Consider the following 27,533-nt stretch of genomic DNA (forward strand, 5'->3'; position numbering starts at 1 on the left):
TGGCCCCGCACAAATTTTCCCCATACTAACCACTTCTCATCTTTGTTCAAGCCATTCTCCCCTTATGAAAGGCTGTACCAAATCATGCCTATCATCTCATTCAAAATCCATCTCCGGACTTCCTTCTTTCCTGTACCCTTTCCCCAAATTAGCCCCACCACATTCTCATAGCCTCTTTTCTCTGCACATTCCTAAGTAATTACTAGAATGTGACCTGAAATCATCTGTTGGTTCATTGTGTTTTTTTAAACCTTCTTAGAATTATTTCATATTGTTATTTAGATCTATTTTTATTAGTTATTTCCTTTGTAATCTTCCCCACCCCAATCAATTTATTCAGCCTGGTGGCCAGACAGAACAGATGAGAAAACTTTTAATCCATCCTCATATATCTCACTTGGTATAGAAAAAAAGTTTTGCTTGCTTGTTTGTTTGTTTGTTTGTTAAGACACATACTACTTAAAATCCTAGGGAGAGACAGTGTGGTGTACCAAAAGGATCTGAGGCTTTAATATTAGACAAAGATGAGTACAAATCCTAGATTTGCCTTTGGCAAGTTTCCAAAATTCTCAGTCTCCTTATCTGTGAAATGAGTAAGATAATGCCTATCTCCTGGAGTTCTTTTGGGAAATTAATGAAATCACCATGGAATGCACCTGTCCATTGGGAAATACTCAAGGAAAGGGAACTAGAATTCTGAGTGAAAGAATTTCAGGTTTTCAATGTTGCACTGCATGCAGAGTAAACACTCCTAACAAGCTGGCCTAACAGCCCCTTGAGAGTCACCGGTTTGGGGTGTGGGAAGATGGGTGTGGACAGGCTACCTACCTAGAGGGGAGCACACCTAAATTCCAGGAGTGATAAGGGAAAGGATCAAGAGGTCACCCATCATTCACTTTCCTTTGAACGTCTCTTCCAGCAAGCCCTCTAGTTTTAGGTTTAGCGACAGGATCCTGATTCATGTCTACTGTATGGTCTGTTTGGAAACTGCCTAGATTTAAAAAAAGAAGAAGAGGAGGACGTCAATAAAAAGATCTCTGTAGAGGATATCCCCATCTGTGGTTCTCATTTAATCTCAGCGTTTCTTAGGGATACCAACCTTCTCACATGGCACACAAGGAAAGGTTTTTAACTCTGCCCTGGAGCCTCGCACAGTAGCAAGAGCTGGCTCTCAAAATGGTGCAGGAATAAATGAATGGAGCTATGGAGAAATGAATGTGAAGAATGAATGAATGACACACAGCCAGGACTAGAACGCAGACAGAAGTCCTTGTTTGCTGCTATTTTCTTCACAGCAGCTTTGAAGAGTCTTCGTCCATCCTCTCCTTCGCAATTTCTCCTCCTCTCCCCTCTGCCCCTTTGCTTTACCTGGTCCACCTCGACCCCTTCGAGGAGAGCGCCGCCCTTCCAGCCCTCCTCCTCTCCCCCTAAGCCCGCCCCTCCGCCGCGAGGCCCCGCCCCCAGCCGCGAGGCCCCGCCCCTCCGCCCGGGCCCTGCGGGATGAATGGCAGCTTTGCCGCCGCGCCGCTCCGGGTGCTGATTGGCCGTCCGGCTCGGTGACGCGCTGGCGGCCGCGGGCGCACGCAGGCCGGCGGAGCGGGCAGGGGTGGAGCCGGGCTCCGGGGCGGGGCGCGGGTGCCCGGGGGCGGAGGAGCCGGGAGGCGGGAGGCGGGAGGCGGGAGGCGCGGGGGCCGTTTAAGCGGCCTCCCTCCCGCCCCCAGCCGCCCGGTCTGGCCCCGACCCTGTCCCGACCCCCGGCCTGGCCCACTCCAGCCTGCCCCGCCGAGCGGTCCGCCGGGCACGCGGGCGGCCTCCGGAGCAGCCCAAGCCCATGAGGGCCGCGCGCCCTGCCGCCGGCGCAGACGAGACGGAGCTCCCGGCCCCCGAGGAGGAGCGGAGGATCAATGCGGTTCAAGAATCGATTCCAGCGGTGAGAGGGATGGCGCCCCTGCCCCGCCGGCCGTGCCGGCAGCGGGTCCCCGATCCCGCCTCGTCCGGCGTGGGTCCCAGCTCCTCACCTGGATCCATCCCCCCGCGGATCCCGCGCCTTGGCCGGGGACCAGCTCCCCGGGGATTCCCCGCCCTGCCGTCCCTGGGCGATCCCCTTCCTCCCAGCATCGGGATCTCGTGCCTGACCCGGGTTCCCGGACCCCGAACCCCGAGCCTGCCCTCCTCCCAGGGGATTCCACTGCGCACCCGACTGCATCCTGCCGACCCCCATCCCGGCAAGTGCTCGTGCCTTGCTCTATGGACCCAAACCGCAGCCGCAGACGCCGACCCCGGTTCCGCCAACCCCGGCTGTGGCCTCCACCCCAAATCCCCAGCGTGGGGGGGGCTCCCGGGGCGCGCGGAACAGGGGTCGGGTAGCCGCTGCGCCCTGCAGTTTGATTTGTCGTAAACCGGGGTGCTGGGCGTTTTAGTGCTTTGTCTGTGATCGGTCCTAGCAACAGGGAAACTGAGGCATGCTCCACTGGGTTAGCCTTGCCCAGCCAGGTCCGGGCCTTGCTGGTTCTCTGAGCTTGCTGGCTTAGCGTCCAAGGGCGGTGCTGTGTTGGGCACTGCGAAGGGGCAAGTTAGCATTCGGGTGGTAAGAGCTGCTTTGAGGCGCCTGTGTTAGGAAACGAGGAGGAGGAACCGAGGAGGCGCCACCGGAAGGTTGGCCGGCAGCTCATTCACTGGAGGGCTGGTGGGAACGCCAGCCTAGGGAGGCACCGTGGCCTTAATCCCGACTCGGGTGTCTGCCATTTAGCCATGGATGGGGGCTGGCCCATGGTTCCGAGAGGAAGCTCTGGGCTTTTTTTCTAATTCTTCTTCGTTTAAGTGGGTGAAAGTTCATCTCCCCTGTGTTTCACTCTCCATCCTTTGTCTGAATCTGTCAGCCATGGCCCCATTCCCAGACCTTCACTAGCAGGCAAGCTTGGTGTGCAGTCATGGGAATTTGAAAGAAGACAAGGAATGCATGAAATCCTCCAAGGAGGTTATTGTTGAGGTTTTAGACGTTGCCTTTTATTTCAGAATTTCAAACTGTACTTTTTTTTTTTTTCTTTCCAACCCCCTAGTATTCCCATGCCCACTCACCCATTATGCTTCTCTCATTCCTCCCCCCAGGCCTCAAAGGTAAAGGAGCCAAAAATGCATAGGAAGAGTTGGGGTGGACTGTGCCATTAGAAGGGTGAATCAGTTTGAAGATTTGGATTAACTTCTGAATATTGCTCATCACTCAGGGTGTTGAATGCCTGGCAATATTCCCCGGGTGGGAACATGGTATCAGTGCTTCTAAAGGCAAAAAAGAACCATGATGTCTGGCTTTAGAACTGAAGTCAGGAATGAAGATTGGAGGGGTCTTAAGGGAGAAAGGAACCTGCATTCAGACATGATTGGTAAAGCCCTGTGCATGTGGTTTGTTTGATTTGGTTTTACTTCTTTGCACATCTTGTGCTCTTCCTGTTTTCAGAGAACAGTGGAAATATTCTGTGAAATTACCCTTCCTTATTTGATTGAATTTGTATTTCTTTCCTGTCATTTGAATTCTCCTTTAGAAAGAAAAAAAAAGCCCCCCCTTTTTTTTGCCCAAACATTAAAACAAATCTTCAGAAAAATGAAAAGAAAAAAAAAAAAAAACACCTTCATTTAGGATCCCACTATCTCAGTTGGTTGAACTACTTTTTGCTGGATGCTAATTTATCCAGCCCTTATTATCAATGTAGTAATGTGATTTTGCACTCCACTTCTTTCATTTAAAAATGAAAACTAGAGGTATTTTCTTTTGGTGTGGCATAGACTTTGTAATTTTCTCAGTGACTGCACAATAGGAATGGATATTTAACATATATTTTTTGGATGGCATCTACACCTACCCTGATTTTCTCTGAAGATTGAATGATCACGTAATTGCTTGTTTTTCTATTACAGACTAGACTGGAAAGCCATTTCTAAGGATAAATTTGTACTTGGTTATGAAGCCTGCAAATACAAATTAATTTAAGAAAAATCCTGGTTTTTGTGGTCTACAACATTAAAATGTTGAGAGTGCTATTCATCACCCCTTAGAGCATTGTCCATTATATATCTTTTGAGCATTCAGAAAAGTTATAGGCAGGTAAGTTACAGAAAAACTGGAGGGAAGGACATACTGTCTTTGAATGCATGTGTCTGCTTCCCCAGATAGATTTATCGGTACTCCCTTGAAGAGCATTTGATTGCAGTAAAAACATTTCATTAGGCTGTAGTTTGTGGCTGTGCCTAAATTACAAGAAATGAACACCTTGCTGGTTTGTTCTTAATAGAAACTTGGTGGTCATTGTGGCTTTGGATAAACTTCTATGGTTCTGCCATTTCCGCAGAAGAAGGCTGTAAGGAAGTGTAGCCCACTGTGCTAAGCGGAGGGTTTTATGCATGCATGGCTTCTCAAAAAGTTTAGGATATGAAAAGTGCCACTGGGACACAGAGCATATCTTCCACATTTGAGTCTCACTCCACACCCTCCCCCCCACCCAGAGTCATTTTCTCCCTATGGCAGCATCCCTGACTGATCAGAATAGCTGCTAACATTTATTGAGTACTTACTTGTGCCAGGCAGTGGCTGGGTATTTGCATATTACTCGTCTCCTTCTCAACTCTAACCCTGGAAGATAAATGTTATACCCATTTAATGGAAGAGCAAATCGAGCTAGAGAGTAAAAGGGAACTTGCCAAAATCACATGGCTGGGAAAGGGCAGACCCATTTATTTCAACTCAGTGTTTTGTCCCTCTCCACCACCCACTGCTGCCGGTTCGCCTGTTTCTGTCTCCCTGCCCACACCACAGCATCCGTGTGTAAAGCGCTGAGGCTGAGGGTCCACAGAGCCTCAACTGTATTGTGTTGGTATATATACCCCTTTCTCCAGCCTTGCTACTGAAAATCCAAGAAGGATGCTCCTTTCCCCAGCCCCAGCCTTGTGATCTGATAACCTGGTAAAGTACCTGATTCGTGAGCATTAGGATGTCTTCCAGGACAGCCTGTTGCCTTTTTTTAAATTTTATTTTATTTTTTATTTTTAAATATGTTCTCAGAACACTGAATTACAGGCATGGAGTAGTCTTCTTATATATATGCCTCTCTCTTATTCAATAATTAAACTAAATGCCTTCTACCACTATCATCACCTCTGGCAGTGGACACTATTCCTGAACACCACACCACGCTCACGCATAAACTGGCTAATAATAAGGTGCTGTGTGTCGGGGTTGCCTTACGTTGCTCCGTCAAGTGATGTTGAAAGAGCCCTTGGAACGTCCGTGGTCTTTGCCTTTTCATGAGACTTAAGGTTCTTTTGGCCCTAAAACTGCCTATTTCTCTTTATTTACATACATAGCCTGTTGGATCCCCAGTGAAACTAACTGACAAGGGGATACCTCTCGATTAAGACAAAATAGTTAAGCGACAGCCAGAATTTCTATTTATTCACTCAACACTTACCAAGTTCCAATAGTAAGCTGGGCATTGTGCTTGGGATTGGAAAGAAATGGTAAACAAGAAGGGCTTCGTGGAATTCACATTACCATGGGGAAAGATGAAATAAAAAATACAAAAGTGGGGAAAAAAAGCCCAATTTTTACTAATTTTGTTAAGGGTCCTGGTGGGGTGGGGAGGGCTGAAATGATACTTTAGGTAGGATGGTCAGGAAAACCTCTGAGGAGCTGACACTTGAGCTGAGCTTGACAGGTGAGGAAGGTTGAACCTTCTGGAGAAGAACGTCAGAGGCAGAAATAAACAGCAAACACAAACGCCCTGAGCCAGACAAGACCTTGGTGTTTTAAGGAGCAGAGAGGAGGTGGTGTAGCTGGAGGGTGGAAAGTGGGAGGAAGGTGGCACCTGGAGGCTGCAGCAGTGGTGGGGCCCAGGCCACCAAAGTCAGGTTTTAAGCTAGAGTTGGGGTGTGTGCTATGATCTGGTTTTCATAGACTATTGTGGCTGCCAAATGAAGAAGACAGTATATGGGGGGACAAGTAGGGAGACTGATGAAGAGATTTGTGTTTTATAGATCAGAGAGGTCGATGTCTTGATGTAAGGTGGGGTCTGTGGAACTGTCTAGAGTAGGCTGATCTGGAATATACTTGGAAGTGGTATTGACAACACTTGTATTTGGAGAATGGGGAACACCTAGGAATCAAAGACAGCTTCTGGGATTTGACCTTGGGCCTCAGAGATCTACAGATGAGATGCGGATCTAGTCTCTCAGAAGGCCCAGTGCTTTGGGCTATCTGTTCTTTCTCTCCAGAGTTTTGAAATTTTGTCACCTTTCTCCCTGAGTAAGGGAGAAGCGAGAGAGAGTGTTGAAGTGAGGAGATGAGTGAACAAACGTGACTAAAAACTTTATAGAAGTGTGGTTCCCACACCCAGGATTAAATCGCCCTCCCTCAAACCCAGTAAAACACTCTGGAAACTCTCTTCTAGGGTTACTCTGCCTGAAGTAGAGGCAGCTTCCATAAATGGGCACTGTTTTCCATAACACTTGAGGACCTTTCTCATTCTTTTTGGAGGAAGAGAATAGAATAGGTTCCTTGTGTGGGCGTTGATTTACATTTTACTTCTGCCTTTCCATTTAGGTCTTAGGAACGATTTCTTCAGGAGGCTATGTTGGAGGCTTGATTGTACCCCGCCAGATCAGAGACAAATGGACAAATTGCACTGTCAATTTCCCAGCAGAACATGTTGTGCCATGGTTTTCACTGAGCCCCAGACAGTGATGGGCTCCTCGCAGACTTGCTCTTCGCTGGTCTTAGAAGCAAATCTGGCTCTGTCCATGAGAGACTACCTGAAGTTACATGGGTGGGATATTTTTCTCTACAACTTACGAGTTTATTTTTACCCTGAGTGATTCCGGGTGGGCAGGGACTAAGCTGTCATAAACATGGCCACCCAGCTTCTTTGCTTTTAGGAGAAAATGTGAAAGTCTATCCCTGTTGCTGTGTAATGGCTTGACTATTTTTAGATTGGGCTGCCAGAGATATAAATTGCTATTTTAGTCCTCAGCCTGGTGGTGGGTAGACAAACCCTACTTACTGCACCCTAAACAGAACACTCTCAATCTACCCTCCACCATCTTGTTCTTTACCCTTTAAAATTACTAATAGGGGGGCACCCGGGTGGCTCAGTCCGTTAAGCATCAGACTCTTGATTTCAGCGCAGGTCATGATCTCATGGTTCATGGGATTGAGCCCCATGTCCATGCTGACAACATGGAGCCTGCTTGGGATGGGATTCTCGCTCCCTCTTTCCCCTCCCCCACTCTCACAGGTGCTCTCTCAAGATAAATATTGAAAATATGTGTGTGTATGTATATATATATATATATATATATATATATATATATATATATATATGATTCCTAATAGGTTATGCGATTTACAGCTCTGTTATGTCTCGGGGTAATGATGAGGTAGATCCTTGAATGCTTGGGACACTTTGAAAGCATTCTTCCCAAGAGTGCAATTATTTTCCCCTTTACTAATAACAGCTCTGTAGCAACACTCTTGCCCCTTAGGAAATTAGTAAAATTATTTAAAGGATTATCAGGGGAGAAAAAGATTTATTTATGTATGTGCGAGAATGTCTTGGATAAAATCTGAAGCTGTTAACTGCACGTTTCTGTTAAACAGTTTTCAGACCATCTGGCGAATTCCATTCAATCCGTACATATTCTGCACACGAGTTAGATAACTAACTCATTGGTGGTGCAAGTGAAATATCTTCACTGTCCCAAATTCATTCCCCAGTGGATTTTCCATCTGAACTCTGTATTGGGTTAACAGGAACTGCTGTCTTCTTTTTTATTTATTTGCTCTAAGGATAACAGGCCCTTTTAATTCAGGGAGAAAATGCTAGTCTTTTGTTCCTAAGCCAGGCACTGATTAGGATGCCTTGACCATGTGCTTCAGCCAATTTTTGGCATCCTGGCTCTGCCGTTTGGTTCAGCCTGGTACCATTTTTCATCATGGCGATTAATAAGGTGTGACTAGTCAGAACTCATTAGTGGCAAATAACAAAATCTCCCCCCTCCCCCATCTTAAACTAGCTGAAGCAAAAGGATAATTTATAGTGCAAAGGCTGTTGACATCTTGCAGGCTCCAAGCCCAGGAATGCAGTGGCGCCTCTGAGACCTGCGTGCTGTTGGGGTTCTTTTACCTCTGTTGGTTTCTCTGCATCTGCTTCTTTCAGGCAGCCGCTTTATCTGCCTGAATTTACATCTCCCCTTTTCCAACAGAACAGACAGAATAAACCAGCATCCCTCAGAAAACATGGCATGGGTGTGGGTTGGATTTGGGGAGAGCCTCACCTACACACTGAAGTGGAAGAATGCTTCATGGTTTTCACTGTGCACTTGTTTCCACAGAGTTGGCCCAAAGGGAAGTGTGGAATGTGGGTATGTGTCTATATGTATAACAGATATTGGTATTTAGATACATACACATATTTGTGTGTATATGTTTGTTTTTTTTAAGTTTATTTACTTGGGGTGGGGGGGGGGTGGCAGAGAGAGGAAGAAAGAGAATCCCAAGCATGTTCCGCACTTTCAGCGAGGAGCCTGATGCGGGGCTCGGACCACGAACCATAAAATCATGAGCTGAGCTGAAGTCCAACACTTAACTGACTAAGCCACCCAGGCGCCCCAAGTATGTCTGAATTGTATAGCCAGAGTATCAGGTAGTAGTCATATATTTGGATTTGGAAGCAAACTTTTAATTCAGGAAGAATGCAGGTAAAAACATATCTCTTGTTTAGGCAGCCTAGACACAGCCCAGCATCATTTATTTAAGCTCTCTGTGCTGGCACAGGTAATACAATATAGGGAAACCAGTTGGATGGGCCTGCTAATTGTGGAATGTAGCGTGTAAAGATCGACATGTATAAAGGTTTATGCATTTTGAGAGAGAAAATTGAAACCTTGTATTGTGTCCCTTTTCATCGAATGGAAGTTACAGGCATTTAAAGTTAAGAAAAATTCCCTTGTTTTTTTCCCCTAAGATTTAAGATTTGGTTGTGCCTTTTTTTTCTTTGTAATTTTTTTTAGCATGGGGGTGGGGTATGAGTTGAAGGGGGTGGATAGGGTTTCTATTTGCTTTTGGTTGGTAGAAGGTTTTTCTTTTGACTAAACTGAAAGAATACTTAATCCAGTGAACTAAGGCATTTGCTTTCAGATCATGGTTGTTGGCTCAGTTTACACCTGTTTGGTGGCTTTGTTTTTGTTCCCGTAACTAGGTATTTCCAGCAGTCCCCTCTGCAATTAGAATGGACCAAACAATATTGGCAGCCTTCCCCATTGTTCTTCACACGCTTTGAGCTTTTTCACGTGATGTCTTTTTGTTTGGACAGGTTCATGAACCACCGGGCCCCAGCCAATGGCCGCTACAAACCAACCTGTTACGAACATGCTGCTAACTGTTACACGCATGCAGTGAGTATGCGTTGTCTGCCTTTTGCATCCTTCCCAAAGGGCCCCGGTGGGAGGGCGGGCTATTATCTTTAGTCCCCTCAGCCCAGTTAGTTGGATGTGCCTACCTCTGTGACCTTTGCTCTCAGGATATCAGTGCTGGGTCATGTTACCAGAAACTGTGAACATGTCGAACGCGTTGAGTGCTCTGATCTACAGTCAGCAATGTCCGTCCTAAACTGACTTTCTCTGACAAGATCTTCCTTAAAAGAGCAATAGTAGTAAGTACTCTAGTTATGGGAAAACCAAAGAAAACTAATTTATGAGGACTGTCACCTCTGAAATGAAGTGACTCACCCTTTCAAGACAATCCGCTGTGTTCGTGTGGCCAGGAGAGTTGACGGTTTTGATGAAAAGGGTGCTTTTTCTTACTAAATGATCCCTTGAAACAGGTAGGCACACCGTCCCAACCTCTGCAGTGCCCATATTATTCCACATCTTGAAGGAAAAGCTGATTTGATCCCTAAATTCTTAGTGAACTTTTTTTTTCCTTAAAAAGCAAAACATGCTCATTATAAAAAACTTATAAAATATTGAAGAATATATAAGAAAAACAAAACTACCCAGACATAAATTAACACTTTGGTACATTTCTTCTACTTGTGTGCTGTGTTCAGGAACATGTATTTTCATGGTTTTCCTGTTAACGTATTATTGACATTTTCTTGTGTCATTGTGAATTTCCTTTTATCTATGGCTTCATTATTCCCTTTGAAAGTTGCATTTAGTGAGACTTTTGAAGGAAAGATTGTGGCTGCATAGTCTGAAGATACGAAATAGAGAAGGAGGCCAATTTAATCCTTTCATGACCAGTGTTTAGAATAGGCTAATGTAATTATTTTAGACAACGTTAGTACAATACATAGGTTACATACATATGTCTTAAGAATTAAATTTGCCTGAATTCCAGTTGTGCCTTTTCATGTCTTTAATCTTCCCCAAAGAATAGTTCTAGTATTTTCTGTAACAAAACAATGATGCCAAATAACCCCCAAATAAACTTTGTGGTTTCCAGTGGACTCCTTTATAATCTAATAGAACAACACCATTTGGTCATTCCTTAGCATAAATCAAAGTTTATAAAGCATTGGTTTTATGTACTGTAATGATGGAATTCACATATTACTTAATACTGAGACATCATCTTCATTTATCACTGAACGTCCTTGTGCCTTAGGTGCTAAAAAGACTTTTATTTAAATAATTAATATGCTTGAATCTAGTTAATGAGAAAAATTACTAGCTGACATGCTTGCCCTGGATTCTGTAGAAGAGCTTCAATAATGAAATTTGGCGTAACCTCTCTAGTGGACAGTCTCCTTAGACCCATGGCTTCGCTTCTGGGGAACAGGAAAGATTCAGTGGAATTCTCTAGACTTGATGTGACCCCTGTCTTCACTTTAGTGACACACTTATGTAAAGTGAGCTTTCACCAGAGGGCCAAAATGTTTAGAGTACCAACTTGGACTAAAGAATGCACACCTAATTTGATTGTCTCCCAAACCTGCAGGATGTCCAGCTTTTATTCTTGACCAGATGTTCGATGAATTTAACAGCTAAAAGTAAATTATTACTTCTGAAGATAATTGTCCATAGACCCATAAGAAAAAGTTGTGTGCTTGTATGTGTGTATGTAAATCTAGGGCAAGATTAGGATATAAGGAATATAAAAGCCTGAATAATAATTTATGTGGCCTGTTCCTTCACTCATTGCTCCAATATATATCCATTATTTTTTTCTATTTACCAATTACAAAACACTGATGAAAGTTACAGGTATAGTGCCTTGATAATTTCCATACCACTGATCAATAAAAGTAATCAATGAAGTGTTTTTTACTTAGCATTATATCGAGCACTTAAACTACTTAAATATCATAGTTTGGCTATAGAGATGCACAGTTCACCTCTAGGAATATTATTTGCTAGAGATGGACCGGATTGGTCCCTTGTGTCTTCTGGGTATGTCATAAGTTAAGGAATACTTGTAAAAAACAAAGGGAAAAACTGACAAAACCTCCATGTTAATTTTTTAGAAGAGAAATGTCACCTTATTAAACTTTACTAAACTGTATCCCTAATTTTTGAATTTCAGAGAGCAGTAACATTTCTTCCATCATCATCATTTTATTTAAAGAGAGGGTATTTTAACATGAAAAAGTAGAAAGGACATAATCTCAGAAAAAATGAAGTTCTGTCTTATGAAGAACTTACCTTTTTGTCTTTGATTTTTCTCATACTGTCTGGGCCAGTGAAAACTTCAGCATTTGAATATTTAGTGCTGATCTTATCTAGGGGATAGGATATTTTTGTTGGAAGAGGGCAAAAGTAGGTGATGGGGGTGTGGAGAGAAGATTGCTAAATTTTGCATTCTTTGCCAGGTACGTGTACTCTAATATCTAATAAAGTAGTTTATTTTTTCCTGAGGATGTGTATTAATATAAAATGTTTGCTCCTCTTCAATTTTACTGAGAACCTACAACGTCTCTAAAAAGATGGAGTCTTTAAAAGAAAAAAATTCACTAGTCATACTCATACTCCTACGACAGACATTGAAATCGGTGTCCATGTGGAGTGTAAACTATGGTACAGGAAAGAAAAATCCCTGTAAGGTTCTGATTTCTTAAAATTACTCGAGTAGATGAGAGGAGAGTGGATTACCCTTGCTTACTTGAAAGGTGCTATTAAAAATGAAATAACCCAAAAATGCTTTCACTTTGCAGTAGTTCCCAAATTGGTGGAATGATCCAAACTAAAAATCGGGACATATGACTTGCACAGTTGATGTGTGTGTGTGTGTGTGGTGTGTGCGCATTAGGATACTTATTGACTCGATTCATTGCCTTAACCCTTTGCTGAAATATTGACATGTCAGTAGTTCATGGGGGAAATAGGAAAGAACATTTAAAAGCAAGACCTCCCTGGGAAATCTGGGTGTATGCTTGGCATTTGAATATTTGAAGTACCTACTCAAAATCACATTAGACAATAGGATGAAATCTGTTCTTCCGTGATGAAATCAGGATAAAGAACATCTGCTTTGCAACAACTGAGTAATGTCACATCTTTTACCACTGACTTCAGTACCTGCTGGTGGGCACGGTTCCTGGGCCCTGAGCAGCCATAGCTGACAACTCAGTGTGGCTCTGGTGAGGATTATCCAGGAGAGGCAAATGTTTAAAATTATCTTTCTAAAATTGTCCCTGCTAAACCTGTGTATTTTTAACAAAGGTCTCAATTTAGGAAAACCCAGGATATTTACTTTTCTTTGCCTTTCCCTCAGTTCCTCATTGTTCCGGCCATTGTGGGCAGTGCCCTCCTCCATCGGCTGTCTGACGACTGCTGGGAAAAGATAACTGCATGGATTTATGGAATGGGCCTCTGTGCCCTCTTCATTGTTTCCACAGTATTTCACATTGTATCATGGAAAAAGAGCCACTTAAGGTACCGTGGATAGCACGCTATTTCAACAGATCAGAATAGTCGACTCAGGTTAGCCTCCTGTACTGGCATGTTTCGTCAGGTTGAAGCAGTAGAGGAGCTAGATGTCTTCTTGCCTTGTATTCGGGAAATTTCCTATGGATTGGACATACTCTGAGGCCCCCCATATGTATCTAAGAAAGCTGGCCTTTCTCAGAAGCCGCCGACAAAACCGCACTGTTTCCCCAGGACTTACAATGTGGAATCCTGAGACCTCTTAATGTTGTCGGGTGCGCCAAGGATGCCCTAAGAGCGCAGCAGCTGTGGGGTAGTGACAGAGTACAGTGAACTTGGAGTCAGTCCAGCCCTGCCACTTACCCTTTTGGAAGTCCCCTGACCCCACGGAACCTCTGTCTTCATTACTAAAATGAGACTAACAATGCCTGACTCGCAGGGTTCTGTGATAGGTGAATGAGACAGTGCATGCCAAAATCATCTGAAAATTGCAAATGACCAGGACTTTGTAATGTAAGGAGATTTGCTACAGTTTGGGTTTATTGTCTTGCAAAGTTCAGCTTCCAGAATTGGGTGCTGTGTATCTGTTCAAACAGAGTTCACAGATTTTGCTACAATTAGCTATCAGGTACTTTCCAAACCATACCAAGCCCGTTAGCCTCCCAACGAGGACATAAAAGCATTCCTCCTCTGGGTGAAGGATTAATTTGGGGGAATACAAAAGATGCAGCACACCATTTAGTTGCTTATGGAATAGATTCTGTACAACCCCAAAGCACAACACTTCTCAGAAAAGGAGTATTCCAAGCAGACTTAGAGTGCTTTAAAATAATAGAATATAGCTTTCGGTTTTACAGAATGTCCAAAGAAAAAAATCTCAAACATTCAGACAATCCAGTATTTAAGAACAGGGTTTGAGGTTCATGAGATGATTACCGGTCTCCTTATGTGTGGAGTCATAGTTTCATAGCAGGAAGGATTCTTAGGGGTCATTAATCCAGACGCCTTAATTTTCACCAAGGGACACTGAGGCTTAGAAGTGGTCTACCTTGCCCAGGTCAGTGACCCCCAGCAGTGTCTGATCATCCCAGACCTCTGACTCCCAGTCCTGAGGAGTTTTTCACCACACCCTTCTCAGTACTGCTTACAGTTACCAGCCGGCCACCTTTGCCTAGAAGGTGGCAGTTCCTTGGGCCAAAAATGAAACCACAGCATCGGATCATGAGGGCTTGCTGAGGCATACTCACAAGAGAGCCCCAAAAGTACCTGTCTCTCCAGCACACACTGTCACAGAGATCAGAGGCCAGAGCACTTCGTTATTGTCCTGGCACAACCCAGTGCCTGTGGTTGTCTCGGCTGTCTTGGCTTTGATGTCTAGACTTCTGAATCAATAAAGAGTTGTAGATGCATACTTGAGTATTCAGGGCTCCCTCCCAGGGGCCGGAGAAGAAGGTGTAACAGAAACCAGGCTCTCTTGAACCTTGAAATAGCACTGCTAGAATCATAAGCCACGTGTGGATTTTTGCTCTGTCTTAATTTTTTTATAGATCCAAATATAGCCTTAATTTATAAAGGCAAGGGAATGAGCATTTATTGAGTACCTACTATGTGCTAGATACTATGCTAATGAACACATGGTCCACGTGATCTCATTTAATGCTCACACACACTCTATGATAGAAATGTTGTTATGTCTATTTTCCCTGTGTGGAGAGTAAGGGTCAGAGAAGCCGGTCATGGATCTTGAATAACATTACAGGTCTGACTTTACCTTCTGTAACAAGAGCCTAATAATCTAGAGAGCAGAATCAGAAAGGCCTCAGACCTGGCTAGGAATCACAATCATCCAAAGAGTTAAAAAAATAAAATAAAATAATAATAATAAGACTCTTCTCTTCCCTCCATCCCCTACCCCATGTTCTAGCCCTTTTACACATTACAATCTTCTGGACTGGAGTTTGTGACTATTTTATAAGCTCCCCAGGTGATGGTGATACGCAGTCAAGTTTGAGAAGCATTAATGTAGTGTAAGCCTTTGAGACCCGTGACCTAAATGATTTTGCCTTCACTAACATGACTAACGCTAACCGTGACTAAAACGTCCTCAACTTGCTTTGGTCGACATTGTGTGTGTGGTGAGGCAAAATGTAACAGTAGCACTCCACCAAATCACAGCTCTCACCACTTGGACACTGAAAATGGATTCAAGACGATGCAGTGCATTCACACTTTTAAATCACTTCAGTAAAGGGCAGGTTCTGTCTAATCCATTCGGGGACTAGACCTCAGTGAGCCAGATCTTTGTACACGTCCTGAATTTTCAGTTTTGGAAGGAGGAACTCATTTAGAAATCCAGGTGGCTACCTGCTTGCAGCAAATATGCCTCTTAATTTTTTGTTTATTTGTTTTTGTTTTTGTCATTGTTGTTCCTAAGTTAGTTTCTGAATTTCCTTTATTACAACGTATCATCTACATTAAGCTATTTGAAGTGAAACATTCTTTGAAGGTATTCTAAAAAGGCATGAAAAACCCCTTCACATCCTGCACTATGACAGGGGTTGAGGGGTGGTCTGCCCTCGAGGAGTTTTCTTTCTCAGTTACATAGGCTCTAAAAGAAACGGAAAACCTCAGAAAAGACAGGTTTTGTTTGTTTGTTTTTTAACCACTTTGGAGTTCCTGATTACTCTATCTCAAATATGGTGAGTATCGCATGTGCAAGCTTAAGAGTAATGTAAAGCTTTTACTTGTGGCTTCATAATATTAAAAATACCTTTGAAAGCCAAGTTATAACTGCCCCAAGGAACTAGAACAGGAATGGAAATTACAACACGGTGGAGTGATAACCCATGCTGCCAGTCTGAAACTTTTCTGAAAACTTGCTAACTTGTTTTTCCCCCACTAGGACAGTGGAACATTGTTTTCACATGTGTGATAGAATGGTTATTTATTTCTTCATTGCTGCTTCTTACGCTCCATGGTAAGATACCTTCTTTGTATTTTTGAAGGTAGCGTTTTGGGGATAGAATTTCTGTCCCCCTTCCCTCCCTTCCTCGGGTCCCTGCCCCAGCCCCCATGCATATGCCCCCCACCCCACCCCCTGCCAGTACACATGCATACATGCTTTTTTAAATTTTTTATTTACTTGGGTCAGATTGCAGATTTTAAGGGGAGAATGTTACTGCTGTTCAGAATACATACCTGGCACTGGGTTATTCAAGAGGAAGCGCTAAGAACTTGTTCGTAGGTAGCATTCTGTCTTTTGAAATCTGTCACCCTTGCTTTCCACATTCTTTTTCTGCTTTTGCTGCTGTTCATAATACTTGGACATCTAATTGTTTAAGTGGAAATCTGTAAATACGTGTGAGGAAAACAAGCTCGCTTTTGAAATTTACCGTTTTCAATTCACTTCACAGCACGGTAGCTACTATATATGGAGTACATGTCTTACTTCTTTAGCTTATATGAGTAGAAGAACTAAACAAATTAGCTGTTTAAAATATCTAGTATTCTGGCGCAGTGGGTGGAGCGTGTGACTTTTGACCTCAGGGCTGTGAGTTTAAGCCCCACACTGGGCATACAGATTATTTTTTTTTAAATGATATATTAAAAAAATATATACCTAGTATTCTCTTCATTTTTTTTTTTTCTTTTTATCTTTCTGCTCTTTTGGTACAGATGAGGTAGAATCTGTTGTTGCCTTGAAACCTAAATTAAAGGAACATTCGATTCCCTCTACGAAGACATGATCCAGTTTTAAACACTCAGAAATTCATGTTGTGCCATGAACTGCTAGGGTCACTAGAAACAACAGGCCTCTACATTCTGACTTACGCAGCATCCATCATTAAAAAGAAACCTAATTGTCTGTTGGAGTAAAAAGTGTGTTCCCTCTCTAATACTTGTCACTAAATTATAGGTCTGTATCATATTGGAGCGAGAACAGTTACAGGCTTTGGAGAAGTGCTCCCCAATTTAAGTACATAAAATTTTTTAAAGTTGGCTGAGGAATCAAATATTACAGTAAGGAACTTGTTTTCATGTAGTTTTCAATAGGCAGGTGGTGCCTTTTCCATCTGGAAATAATCGTTTCGTAGCCGTAGCCAATCAGAATAACGTTTGGTTTTCTTCTCGTGTCCATTCTTAATATGAAATGAGTACAAATGAATTTGCAGCATCTTAAAACTCAAGCTTTACAAGAGTCCACAGTTAAAATTCTGACAAAATGTCTTTCATAACATACGTTGGGCTAATTCATGTTCTCTCTTGGCCGAGAGATTGGTAATGCAGGTACTTGGTCTGTGTATTAGGTATCCGCTGTGGGTATGTGATCCTGGCTCAGGATTTTGTTCAGGGTTCTCATTAAGCTCTGTAAGCGGTCCGCTTGCAGATACATTATCAGAATTGAGCTAATCTGACAGCAGTCTGCCTCATAAGGCAAGTCAGGCATCACAGGTGTGATGGGACTCACTTCATACCTCCTTTTAGCTGGTTCTGTTTTTAAACCACAGTGGAACAATTCGAAGTCTTAAAGGTCGACTGACAATTTTATCGTTATTAACTTTGCCCAAACTGCCTGAATACTTCCGTGGCATGTTGGATGCCTTTTCCTCCCGGTTTTATGCTAGCGCTTGTTCCCCCAGTTTTCAGGCCTAGAGGAAAACACGGGTCCTGTGAATTCCCTTCATTTATCACTTCTGTTCTTTGTTGTCATGTTTACATTTTTTAGGTTAAATCTCCGTGAACTTGGACCCCTGGCATCTCATATGCGTTGGTTTATCTGGCTCATGGCAGCTGGAGGAACCATTTATGTATTTCTCTACCATGAAAAGTAAGAGAACGTAATTTACATTTGATAGTTTAAAAATTAACTGCCTAAATTTTATCGACATTACAACATAATTTGCTTTATATTTGCACTTCAAAATAGTAGAAATACATAAATAGAATATATATTGCTTTTAACAAATCTTTGAAACCATTTGGTATTCGTTGTTGGTAGACAGATTGCTGTGGAAAGAACTGAATGGCACACGTGTGACAGGAAGCAGTTGAGGGACAATCCTCAGGTGACTGGCCTTATCAGCGAACTTAGCCTTATTCTCTGTAATCTACGCTTAGCCCATGAGAAAAGTAATTGCTTCTCAAGCTTTCTATGAAGATTGAAGATAACAGATAAGAACAACACTTATCTAGACAGGAACCCAGAAGATGTTCCAAACTAAGCTTCCCTGAGAAAGGGGATATTTGTAGAGGCATCCTAATCACAGGGCACATTTTTTAACCCATTATTCATTGCCCATAGTCAGAAATGTGAAGCAATATAAAAAGGAAAGCCTATTGAGATTTAGCATGATGGCTCTAGAGGAGACCTTCAAAGTCATCTATTCCTGCCTCATGGTTAAGAAAAAAAAAAATGAGAACATTTAGGATGTGCATCAAATTAGCGATTCATGTAGAATTAGGACCCAAGTGTCCTAGTTCTTGTTCCATGGCTCTTTTCATTACTTCAGATGCCTGAATTGGAGAAACCCACAAGCATGAAATCATTGTCTTTGAGTACAGTTTATTAGCTTACCTGTTGTTGTTGGCAGAATGGCTCTCAGAATCGAACATGTTGTGTTTATCACAAAGTATTAAGTTATTTTCTCTTTTCAGAAGAAAATGGTAGTTTTCACTAACTTCTGACTTTGAAATTCACTTAAATGCATTTTTTACTACAATTAGCAATTCTGAGTGGTGTTATGTAGTGTATATAAATCCAAGAGAACGGTTTGCTTCTTGGGCCCGAACCCCTAACTTATATCCTTGGATCAAATAGAAAGTAGAGTAAAACAACTATCTTTTCTCCTATTCCAGGCTTCCTAATGTAAAGCAAACCCACAAACCCATTCTTCCCCAGGTCCCTGATAAGTTTACTTCATGGTGGACTCTTGAGTATAAAACATGGAGAATGAGATGTGAGTCACCTATGGCCGTTCGGTTGGGCAGATATTAGGGAGTGCCTAAAGTGCCAGGCACTGTGGTAGGCTTTGCACATCCAAACATAAATGAAATTTGGCCCCTGCCTCCAGGGAACGTAGAGCCTCCTTTGATTAGGCTGAAATGCAAGTTAAATTTCAGCGGAGTATATTTTTTAGTGTTTTCGGACATTCTGTAGCCTCATGGGATGAGCCTTACAAGTTGGGAGTTTGTGCAGATGAAAAATAAAGAGACAGAAAACTACATGCTCTTCATTCCTTAGGGCTCCTGCCCCTCCGCCACTGATAAACCTGGCCCCATATGGCATCCCTGTCCTGTCCATCATGATAATTTCAGCTTCTTGTAGCTGTGGATTGGGGCAGTAATGAGGGCAAACGCTGGGAGATTGGAAGCCGGAAAATGCATGGTGGATTGGATGCAACAGTAACTCCTTTTGGCAGAAAACATTTTCCAAGTTGCTAATGGAGTTTGATGCCATTTCAGTCCTGAGAGGAATGCTAGTTCACTGTCACTCAACTATAGTGTTTTAATCAGAGCCCTAATGGTCTACTGGGAAAATACGGTTCATTGGGATAGTTGAAGACTTTGCATTTCTCTTTCAAAAGAAAAAAGGGAAAGCTGGTATGGGACTGGACTAGGTATTATAGGAATACATAAAATGAACTGCCTTTCTATCCTGCAGGTATAAGGTGGTTGAGCTCTTTTTCTATCTCACAATGGGGTTTTCTCCAGCTTTGGTGGTGACATCAATGGTAAGAAATGGCTTCATAATTTTAGTTATTTCACCTAATTTCCTTTTTAACTGCTGGGATTCTTCATGTGTGTATAGATACGATATGTAGTTTTTCTTTCTGAAATTATGACATGTCCATTAATTAGAGACTCCAAAGAAAAAGTATGTAAATAGCAAAGCGCCAACAATCTGTTTTAGCTACTGTTTGGAGTTTGGAGAAGTTCTACACTGAAGTGTGTTTCTTTCCATATGGTAATCTTCTGTATGTGTTTCTTTGGATAACCTCATGGGTTATGTTATCTTTTGGATAACCATAACCATAACCCATGAGGTTATGGGTGGAGGGGTATTTCTGCCCGAAATGGTGTCTTAACCCTAAATCCACAGAAGAGGGTAAATTTTTTTATGTCTTAAAATGAAAAAACTATAAATTACTGACTTTTTAAATCCTAAGAATTAGAGGGACCAGAAGAGCCCAGTTGTGTGAACATTTTATTTAATATTTCCCAAAAGTCTTCACTTTTACTTTCCTTTCACTTGGTTTTAAGTCAAATTATTTCTGTTTCTTAGAAAAGTGCTTTTTTATTTTAACTTTGCTTGAAAATTTCTTTTATTTTTTTTTTTAATATTTATTTTTGAGAGAGAGAGATTACGAGCAGGGGAGGGCAGAGAGAGAGGGAGACACAGAATCCGAAGCGGGCTCCAGGCTCTGAGCTGTCAGCACAGAGCCTGACGCAGGACTCAAACCCATGAACCATGAGGTCATGACCTGAGCCGAAGTTGGATGCTTAACCAACCAAGCTGCCCGGGCGGCCCTATCTGTTAATTTTTTTTTTTTAAGTTTATTTATTTATTTTGAGAGAGAGAGACAGCTCGAGTCTGGGAGGGGAAGAGAGAAAGAATTCCAAGCATGGTCCACATTGCCAGTGCAGAGCCCGATGCAGGGCTCAAACTCGTGAACTATGAGATCGTGACCCAAACTGAAATCGAGAGCAGATCTTAACTGACCGAACCACCTGGGCACCCCTCTGTCAATCTGAAAGAAAAACAGCATTGTGGCCTTGTGATCCCATCCAACTGGTTACTTTGTGCCATTAGCTTAGTGCCATCAGCTCCAGTATCCTACGCTCTACACTGTTTGGCATCAGCCACTATGTTGTTAATTAAGGAACTCACACTGTGTCCAGTTTGAATTCTTTTCTCAGTCTATAGAGGTCAGAAGACTTGTGTCTACCATTTCACTCCTGAGCTCATGGGCATATTATAAGAATGTACATAGCTCCTGCCCTGGTCACCAAAATACCTGTTAAAGGTTTAGGAATTACAGGTTTGCTTGCTGTTTTCGGTAATACGTCTTATGAGAATGTCACAAGTTGTGTTTCTTTAGGATTAAAGAGCTTTATGGTAGCTTTAATAATTACCTAGCATTAGAAATCCATATAGTTTAGCTGGTAAAGGTAACAGGGAGTAGTGAGGGGAAGGAGATGAATAATGGAAATGAGAAAATCTGCCTTGCAGGCCATCTCGTTGGAGGGCAAATCAGGACACCCAAAACAGTTTAAGCAAGGTCTGTATGTGTAGGTTACTAATCACTAGAGTAGGACATCAAATAAATTCCCTCTGGCTACCATAAGAGCAGGTTTCTCCAGTATTTTTACTAGCCTAAATCTTGGCATTTTCACAAGTTGTACAGTAGTCAGTGACTAATGTTTATGATAGCCAAACAGGATGATCCTCGCATTTCCCCCCATAGACCTTAGCACCAAGCAGGAAACTACAATTCATGTTCAATAAGAAACTCTCATGAAGTTTTTATGTCTTTGGGGAAAGTGTAGGCTGCTGTGGGAGCACATGAGCCAAGCACCAGAGGAAATGGTGTTCAAGCTGATTCATAAAGACAAAAAAGGGCCTAGAGATAGTAAGGATGATACAAGTGGAAGAGGAAAGAATGTAGCATGAAGGGAGCCCTGAGAGGAGAAAGCACTAACACCTTTGAAGAATTGAAAGTAGTTCATTGTTTGGAACATGAGGGTGTGCACCTGTTTGTGCCTCTGGGCATGAGGCAGGTAAGTGTGCAGGTAGCACAAGTCTTGTGATAAAGCTGGAGAGCTAGACAGAGACCAGATCAAAAAGAAACTCATAAGCCATGTGAACTAACAACAGTAAGACTGGACACTCTAAGCTTTGGTTCTGGTCAGAATCAAATGACTTATTCTTATGCCATAAAGAATGATATAAAACTGGAAAAAGTAGATGAAACAACTGTTTCTTGGTATTGGACTCCAGACACAGGACTGTATTCCTTGAGGGAACAGAAACCAAAAGATGAGCCTCAAATTCGCCCCAGTTTTCTCCCTGGGGACACTTTCCAAACTGCGACAAAAGAAAGGGGAGCCAGAAAGCAGCAGTCAGCGTGGAAGAAACAGAAATCAGCATTTCAGCTACTGAGCCTGCTGCAGTTTTGGGGTAGGATCCTGGAAAGGAGGGAGCTTCATAGAGAGGCATCTCCGGAAATCTACAAAGGGGTTTCCCTGAATCCTTGCCCAGATACTAAGCTGGATTTGCACAGGGCAAGACTCTGCATGCCCAGGTCAAGAGTAGCTATTGGAAAGCTGTGAGATAGGTAGAGATTCCAGAGGTGCCTGGTGCTGGAAGATGTCAGGGTCCAACCAGCCAGAGTGGCCATGCTGAACAATTCAGGTGTTCAGCCGAACCTAGAAAGGTGACCTTCGTGTCTTAGGAGAACTGCTCTAGGTCTAGAGTGAGGACTGCCCTGGAATTGCCACAACAAATATACCTGATCCTCTGTACATAAACTGCCTACAGAACAAAACTCAACATTCCTAAAAGGAAGACCACAGAATCTGTACTCCCAACAGCTTGCGTCCATTTATTCAAACAAAGATTAGTAGATAAACAAGAAGCAAGAAAAGGTGACACCACACACCTAAGGAAAAACAAGTCGATAGAAACAGATCCAAAGAGGACAGAGATGTTGAAATTTTACATACAAGGACTTCCAAACATAATGAGTAAACAAATGAAGAATCTCAGAAAAGATATGGAACTATAAAAAAGGAACCGAGTGGAAATTCTAGATTTGAAAATGATATGTTAAGAAAAAAATTCATTGGAGGGTTTAACAGATTAGATACTGCAAAAGAAGAGATCCATGAACTTGAAAATGCATAGACATGCTACAGGCTGGGGGAAAATACAGCAGTTGCTTTCTCTATATGTATCTGGTAAAAGACATGTATATGAAATATATAAAACACTCCAAATGAGTAATAGTCAGTCCTATAAAAATGAGTAAAACACTTGAACAGGCACTTCACAAAGAAATGTACTCAAGTATCCAGTAGGCCCTTGAAAAAGTGCCCAACACCATTAGTCATCCTGGAAATGAAAATTAAAACCTCAGTGTGCTACTAGAATATATCCCGTAGAACTGTTAAAATCAAAAAGACTGACAACACCAAATTCTAGCAAAGATGTGAAATAACTGGAGCCCTAATTCATTGTTCAGGGGAGTATAAAATGGTATAACTATTTGGAAAATTGTTTAGCAGTTTATTATAAAATTAAGCATAAACTTATGACTCAATAGGTACTACCCATCAGAAATGAAAACATATACAGAAAGACCTCCATAAGCCCCAGATGGGAAGAATTGATAAACAAATTATAATAAATAAATCAAGGGAATGCTAAGTGGTAAAAAGGAAGGAATGATTGATATACATAAGCACATGCAGGAATCTCACAAATACAAAAAAACAGACATAAAAATGTACATACATTATAATTCCATTTATGTGAAGTCTAAAACAGATTTGGTCTGTGTTAATGCAGTAAGAATAATGGTTACCTAGGTGAAAGAGATTGTCCAGGATTGGGAGGGGGTGTTGGGGTAGTTATCTATCTTGATAGGAGTATGGGTTAGCTAGGTGTATGCATTTATCAAAACCCATGGTGTTCATGTAGTATTTATGCATTACACCCTGTAAATTAATCATCAATCAAAAAAATGACCCATCCCTCCCACCCACCCACCCACCCCACCTCCCCAAAAGAATATAAGCCCCAAAAGAATATAAGCTCAGGAACCAGACTGCCTTGATTCAAACCCCATTCTGACACTTAAAAACTATGTGGCCTTGAGCAAATTATGAAACCTCTCTGTGTTTTAGTTTTCTCATCTGTAAAGTTGGGATAATAGTACCTAATTTAGGGTTGTGAAGATTAACTGAGTAAATATATGGAAATGCTTCAAACAGTGCCTGCTGTAACAAAGTAATGACATGGGTCATGATGAAAATGTGTTTTAGGATTAACTATGTTCTGGTTCTTTGAAAGTTGATAAATTTGGTGTCTTAGGGAGCTATCTTTAACAGAATGTTATGTCAGAACCAACCTGTATACTTGGCTTGGTCTCACGCTTATTGTTTTAGCAGAAAGAAAAGAAGAGTGGTATCTTTTGGGCAGTGACCAGCTCTATGACTTTGTTCAGGCTACTTCATTCCTCTGGTTTTACTCTCTTCATCTCTAAAATGAGGAGGTTGTGTTATGTTAGATGAGTGGCTTTTACTGTTTAGGAATTATATGCCTCCTTAAAAATGTGATGAATACTTTCTAGAAAAAAAAATGCCCCTAATGCACATACCAGAGGATTTTGTATAATTAATGGATATTAATTGCTTTGTAACCTTTAGGAAATGATAAATGTGTGGTATTGGAATTTTTTTGTTTTGTTTTTTTTTGTTTGTTCTGATAAAAATCAATCTGGCTGACTTTCCATCTTACCAAGGTTAATGAAAAATCTGGAATCAGTCGATTTGGGTTGGCTCCTTCCCCATCTTTTGATCCTACAAAAACCAGGGGGCTTATGTGAACTTTGAAGAAAGGACTGATCCTCATCTGTGGCCCTGGGTCCTCATGCCTGGTTCTTGGCTCATGGTTGTCCATTGCTGCCACTGTCTAGGCACATGGGGCCCCTTCACGTTGGTGGCTGCATTAGAGCTTTCCCACGCTCCCTGCTGGACTTGGCTGCAGTCCAAGGCTCCAGGGCTCACAAGGTTGCAGTCATCAGTGCCCAGGCCTCTGGGACACCCACACACCTGTCCCTTTCCAGGGCCTCGCCACAATCTGGCTTAGGTTTCCACCATCTTGCAGAACCTGAGACTTTTCTATTCCTAGTCCTCAGGAATCCAGGGGACCGACTTGTTTCATCAATCCACCCCCCCGCCCCCCGCCCCGCCCCGCACCTCCACCAAACCCTGCCTCTGTTCTCTTTCCCTCATTCACACAGACCAGTTTAATTTTGAAGATGGGCTGAGGTCTTGGAAAACCAAGAGCAACCTAAAAATTCTCTTTTTTATGTTAAAGCACAAAACTTCCTGCTAAGCTAAGAAACGCCCAGGCTCACAGACAAAAAGGCCTGGCAACATGTAGAAGGTTAGGAAGTATGTTATCCTTAAACGCTCTCTGATCTCCGAGGTCACATGTAGCCCTGATTTCCTGTGTCAGCCATAAGGAAGCTGTAAGCTCACACAAGCAGGGGGGAGTCTCAGAAAAGGAATCGGTGTGGTCCAGCGTTTGAGGAGGATAAGGGAAGTGAAACCCCGGGCCCAGATGTAAATTCTAAATGGAGTGGTGTGGCCGTGCCTTAGTAGGGAAGAAAGCTCTTAAAGGAGAAGATGAAAGCCAAGGATTATACTTTATTAAAATGAATTCCCATGTCTGGATGTGATTGTAATCTGCTTCAACATGCTGTAGATGAGTAGAGTGTGGGTCCCATAACCCGACTGCTTGCTCCGGTCCAAGATGGTCAACCCCCAGGGTAAATCCAGGTTGATGGATGAGAGGCTTTTAAGTTAAGTTCATGATTACGGACCGGGATTCAGCCTGTGCAGCTACTTCATTGTCTAGAAAATCAGCAGGCTCAGGGGGAATTGCAATTATCTCTTTAGTTTGTCACATCGAGTAACATCAAAACCTCTTTCTCTTTTTCCTCTGTTGACAGAATAACACTGATGGACTTCACGAACTTGCCTGTGGGGGCTTAATTTATTGCCTGGGAGTTGTGTTCTTCAAGAGTGATGGCATCATTCCATTTGCCCATGCCATCTGGCACCTGTTTGTGGCCACGGCAGCTGCGGTACATTACTATGCCATTTGGAAATACCTTTATCGCAGTCCTACAGACTTTATGCGACATTTATGACCAATCTGTACTAGGTCTCAAAACCAGTATTATTTCAATTATGGCACTTGGGAGTGGGGTAAGAGCCGAAGGTTGCACAGAGGGAAAAAGACAAACAAAGACAACTGCACTGACTTCATTTATATCTTTTGAATATAATTACTGTGAAAGTATAAAAGCTGTGTTCTGGAATTTCCCTCTTCACAGCAGATAAATAAGGTAGTGAATTAATTATTCATTCCATTCCACTATCATGAAGGACTCTGGATAGACTTGGCCAACTGATGTTTACAAAACAGAATTTTGTATTTTAATTTTACAGATTTTACTACATAATTTTTCTAAATTACTAGGTCAGGTTGTAAAAGTCAGTGCAATAACAAAGCTTCCTTTTTACGAGAAAATTGTTTCTATCACCTTCCCATTAGCTGTGTGAAGAATCATGGACAGAACCTACACTACTTTTACCATGTTTCATCTTGGCATAACATGGTTATTTTTTAAATAGAAAGTTTCGTTTTTTGTAAATTTTTAAAGAATATTTCATCGAAGCGCATCTCTGCGGTTCCTCATTCATGTGAATTTTTGCAGCAAGCTGTCAACATTCCACAAATGAACAAACATTATACCTCTTCTGATAGTTTTATTAAGCATAGAGAAATTGCCAATTTTTAAAAACTGCGGTTTTCCAAACTTTTCTGCCAACCTCTGACTCTGAATTCCATGCTGCTTTGGGCCATATACTTGACCTCGTTTGGTTTACCAGTGATAGAAAAGTATTTTGATATCATTAACTTTTTCAAAGGACTCAACTTTTTCTCTATGCCTTTGCTATGTGTTCTTCAGGGTCCCTTTCAACAGTGGATGAGCATTCATGTCTGTGTTACGATGGTATTATTGGAGGGGCCATCCACGCGAGACTCCTGAAGAGTGTTATGAATTACAGTGAATAGTGGTACTGCCTGCTTGGTGCCCGTCAGTTAAGTCACTGTCACTTAGCTTACTATTATCAGTTTGGTACTCATTTTCAATTGTGGAACTAGATGCACAAATTCACATTCCTATCTTTCCCCTGCATCTCCTGATTTACTTTTTTTCTTTTCCGTAGCAAAATATCTAAAAGCATTGTTTGACAGATAGAAACCCATGCACCTGTAGTTCATGGGTTATATCCTAGCTCAGTGGAGTGGTATTTAATATATCATTTTTGGTTTTTGCCCTCAGTGTCTTATATTAAGATTAACCTTAGTTGCTTTGTTTATTAATCTCCTGTTGGTGTTTTAATAAATGAAATAACCTTGCCTTTAGAATGGTGCTGGTATTGACTGTTTGCAAGTACTGGTTTTGATCAGTGGAATAGTTGGTTTGATGAAACATTTAGGCTTACTCATTGAAGTTTTGTACTGATGCGGCTTCAAAAGAGGGTTTATTTTGGGTGTGCATATGTAGAACTCTCTCATTTGGGAAGAACTGGTATTTGCTGGTGAATTCTTAAACAGGCAAGGCGCCCAGTGATAACACCAACCAGACCACCCCTACCTGCATGATTCTGACCATCCTGATGCCTGTGGTTTTGTGTGTATTCTGTTTTTAATATATTAACTTTTGTGAATTTAAAGTCTGCTCAAAAGTAACACTGTCAAAACCACTAAAATGTATGTAAAAAATTGTGCTGTAGACTAGAATAAACTTGTTACTTGGATTTGT

At 42.1% G+C, this 27,533-nt stretch overlaps 1 protein-coding gene across 3 annotated transcripts; it reads left to right on the top strand.

The window, feature by feature from the left end:
- The first annotated feature begins 1,705 nt into the window (after window positions 1-1,705).
- Window positions 1,706-27,533, top strand: MMD (monocyte to macrophage differentiation associated). Of its 3 annotated transcripts, none has more exons than XM_042915139.1 (8): window positions 1,706-1,930; window positions 9,357-9,438; window positions 12,758-12,918; window positions 15,812-15,886; window positions 17,636-17,737; window positions 19,571-19,640; window positions 25,647-25,781; window positions 26,673-27,533. In XM_042915139.1, the coding sequence occupies exons 1-8, from the start codon at window positions 1,905-1,907 to the stop codon at window positions 26,751-26,753; spliced, it is 732 nt and encodes a 243-aa protein (XP_042771073.1). In that variant the 5' UTR covers window positions 1,706-1,904; the 3' UTR covers window positions 26,754-27,533. The 3 variants fall into 3 exon arrangements, with proteins under 3 accessions (XP_042771073.1, XP_042771072.1, XP_042771071.1); XM_042915137.1 differs by lacking the exon at window positions 1,706-1,930 and adding an exon at window positions 6,300-6,812; XM_042915138.1 differs by lacking the exons at window positions 1,706-1,930; window positions 15,812-15,886 and adding an exon at window positions 5,141-6,812.

The sequence above is a fragment of the Panthera leo genome, chromosome E1, assembly GCF_018350215.1.
Source record: "Panthera leo isolate Ple1 chromosome E1, P.leo_Ple1_pat1.1, whole genome shotgun sequence".
Lineage (NCBI taxonomy): Eukaryota > Metazoa > Chordata > Mammalia > Carnivora > Felidae > Panthera > Panthera leo.

Coding starts and splice junctions, on each gene's coding strand:
- MMD (XM_042915137.1), top strand. CDS start 6,658: ATGGACAAATTGCACTGTCAATTTCCCAGCAGAACATGTTGTGCCATG. Junction 6,813..9,356: donor GACTACCTGAAGTTACATGG/GTGGGATATTTT, acceptor TTGTTTGGACAG/GTTCATGAACCACCGGGCCC. Junction 19,641..25,646: donor CTTTGGTGGTGACATCAATG/GTAAGAAATGGC, acceptor CTCTGTTGACAG/AATAACACTGATGGACTTCA.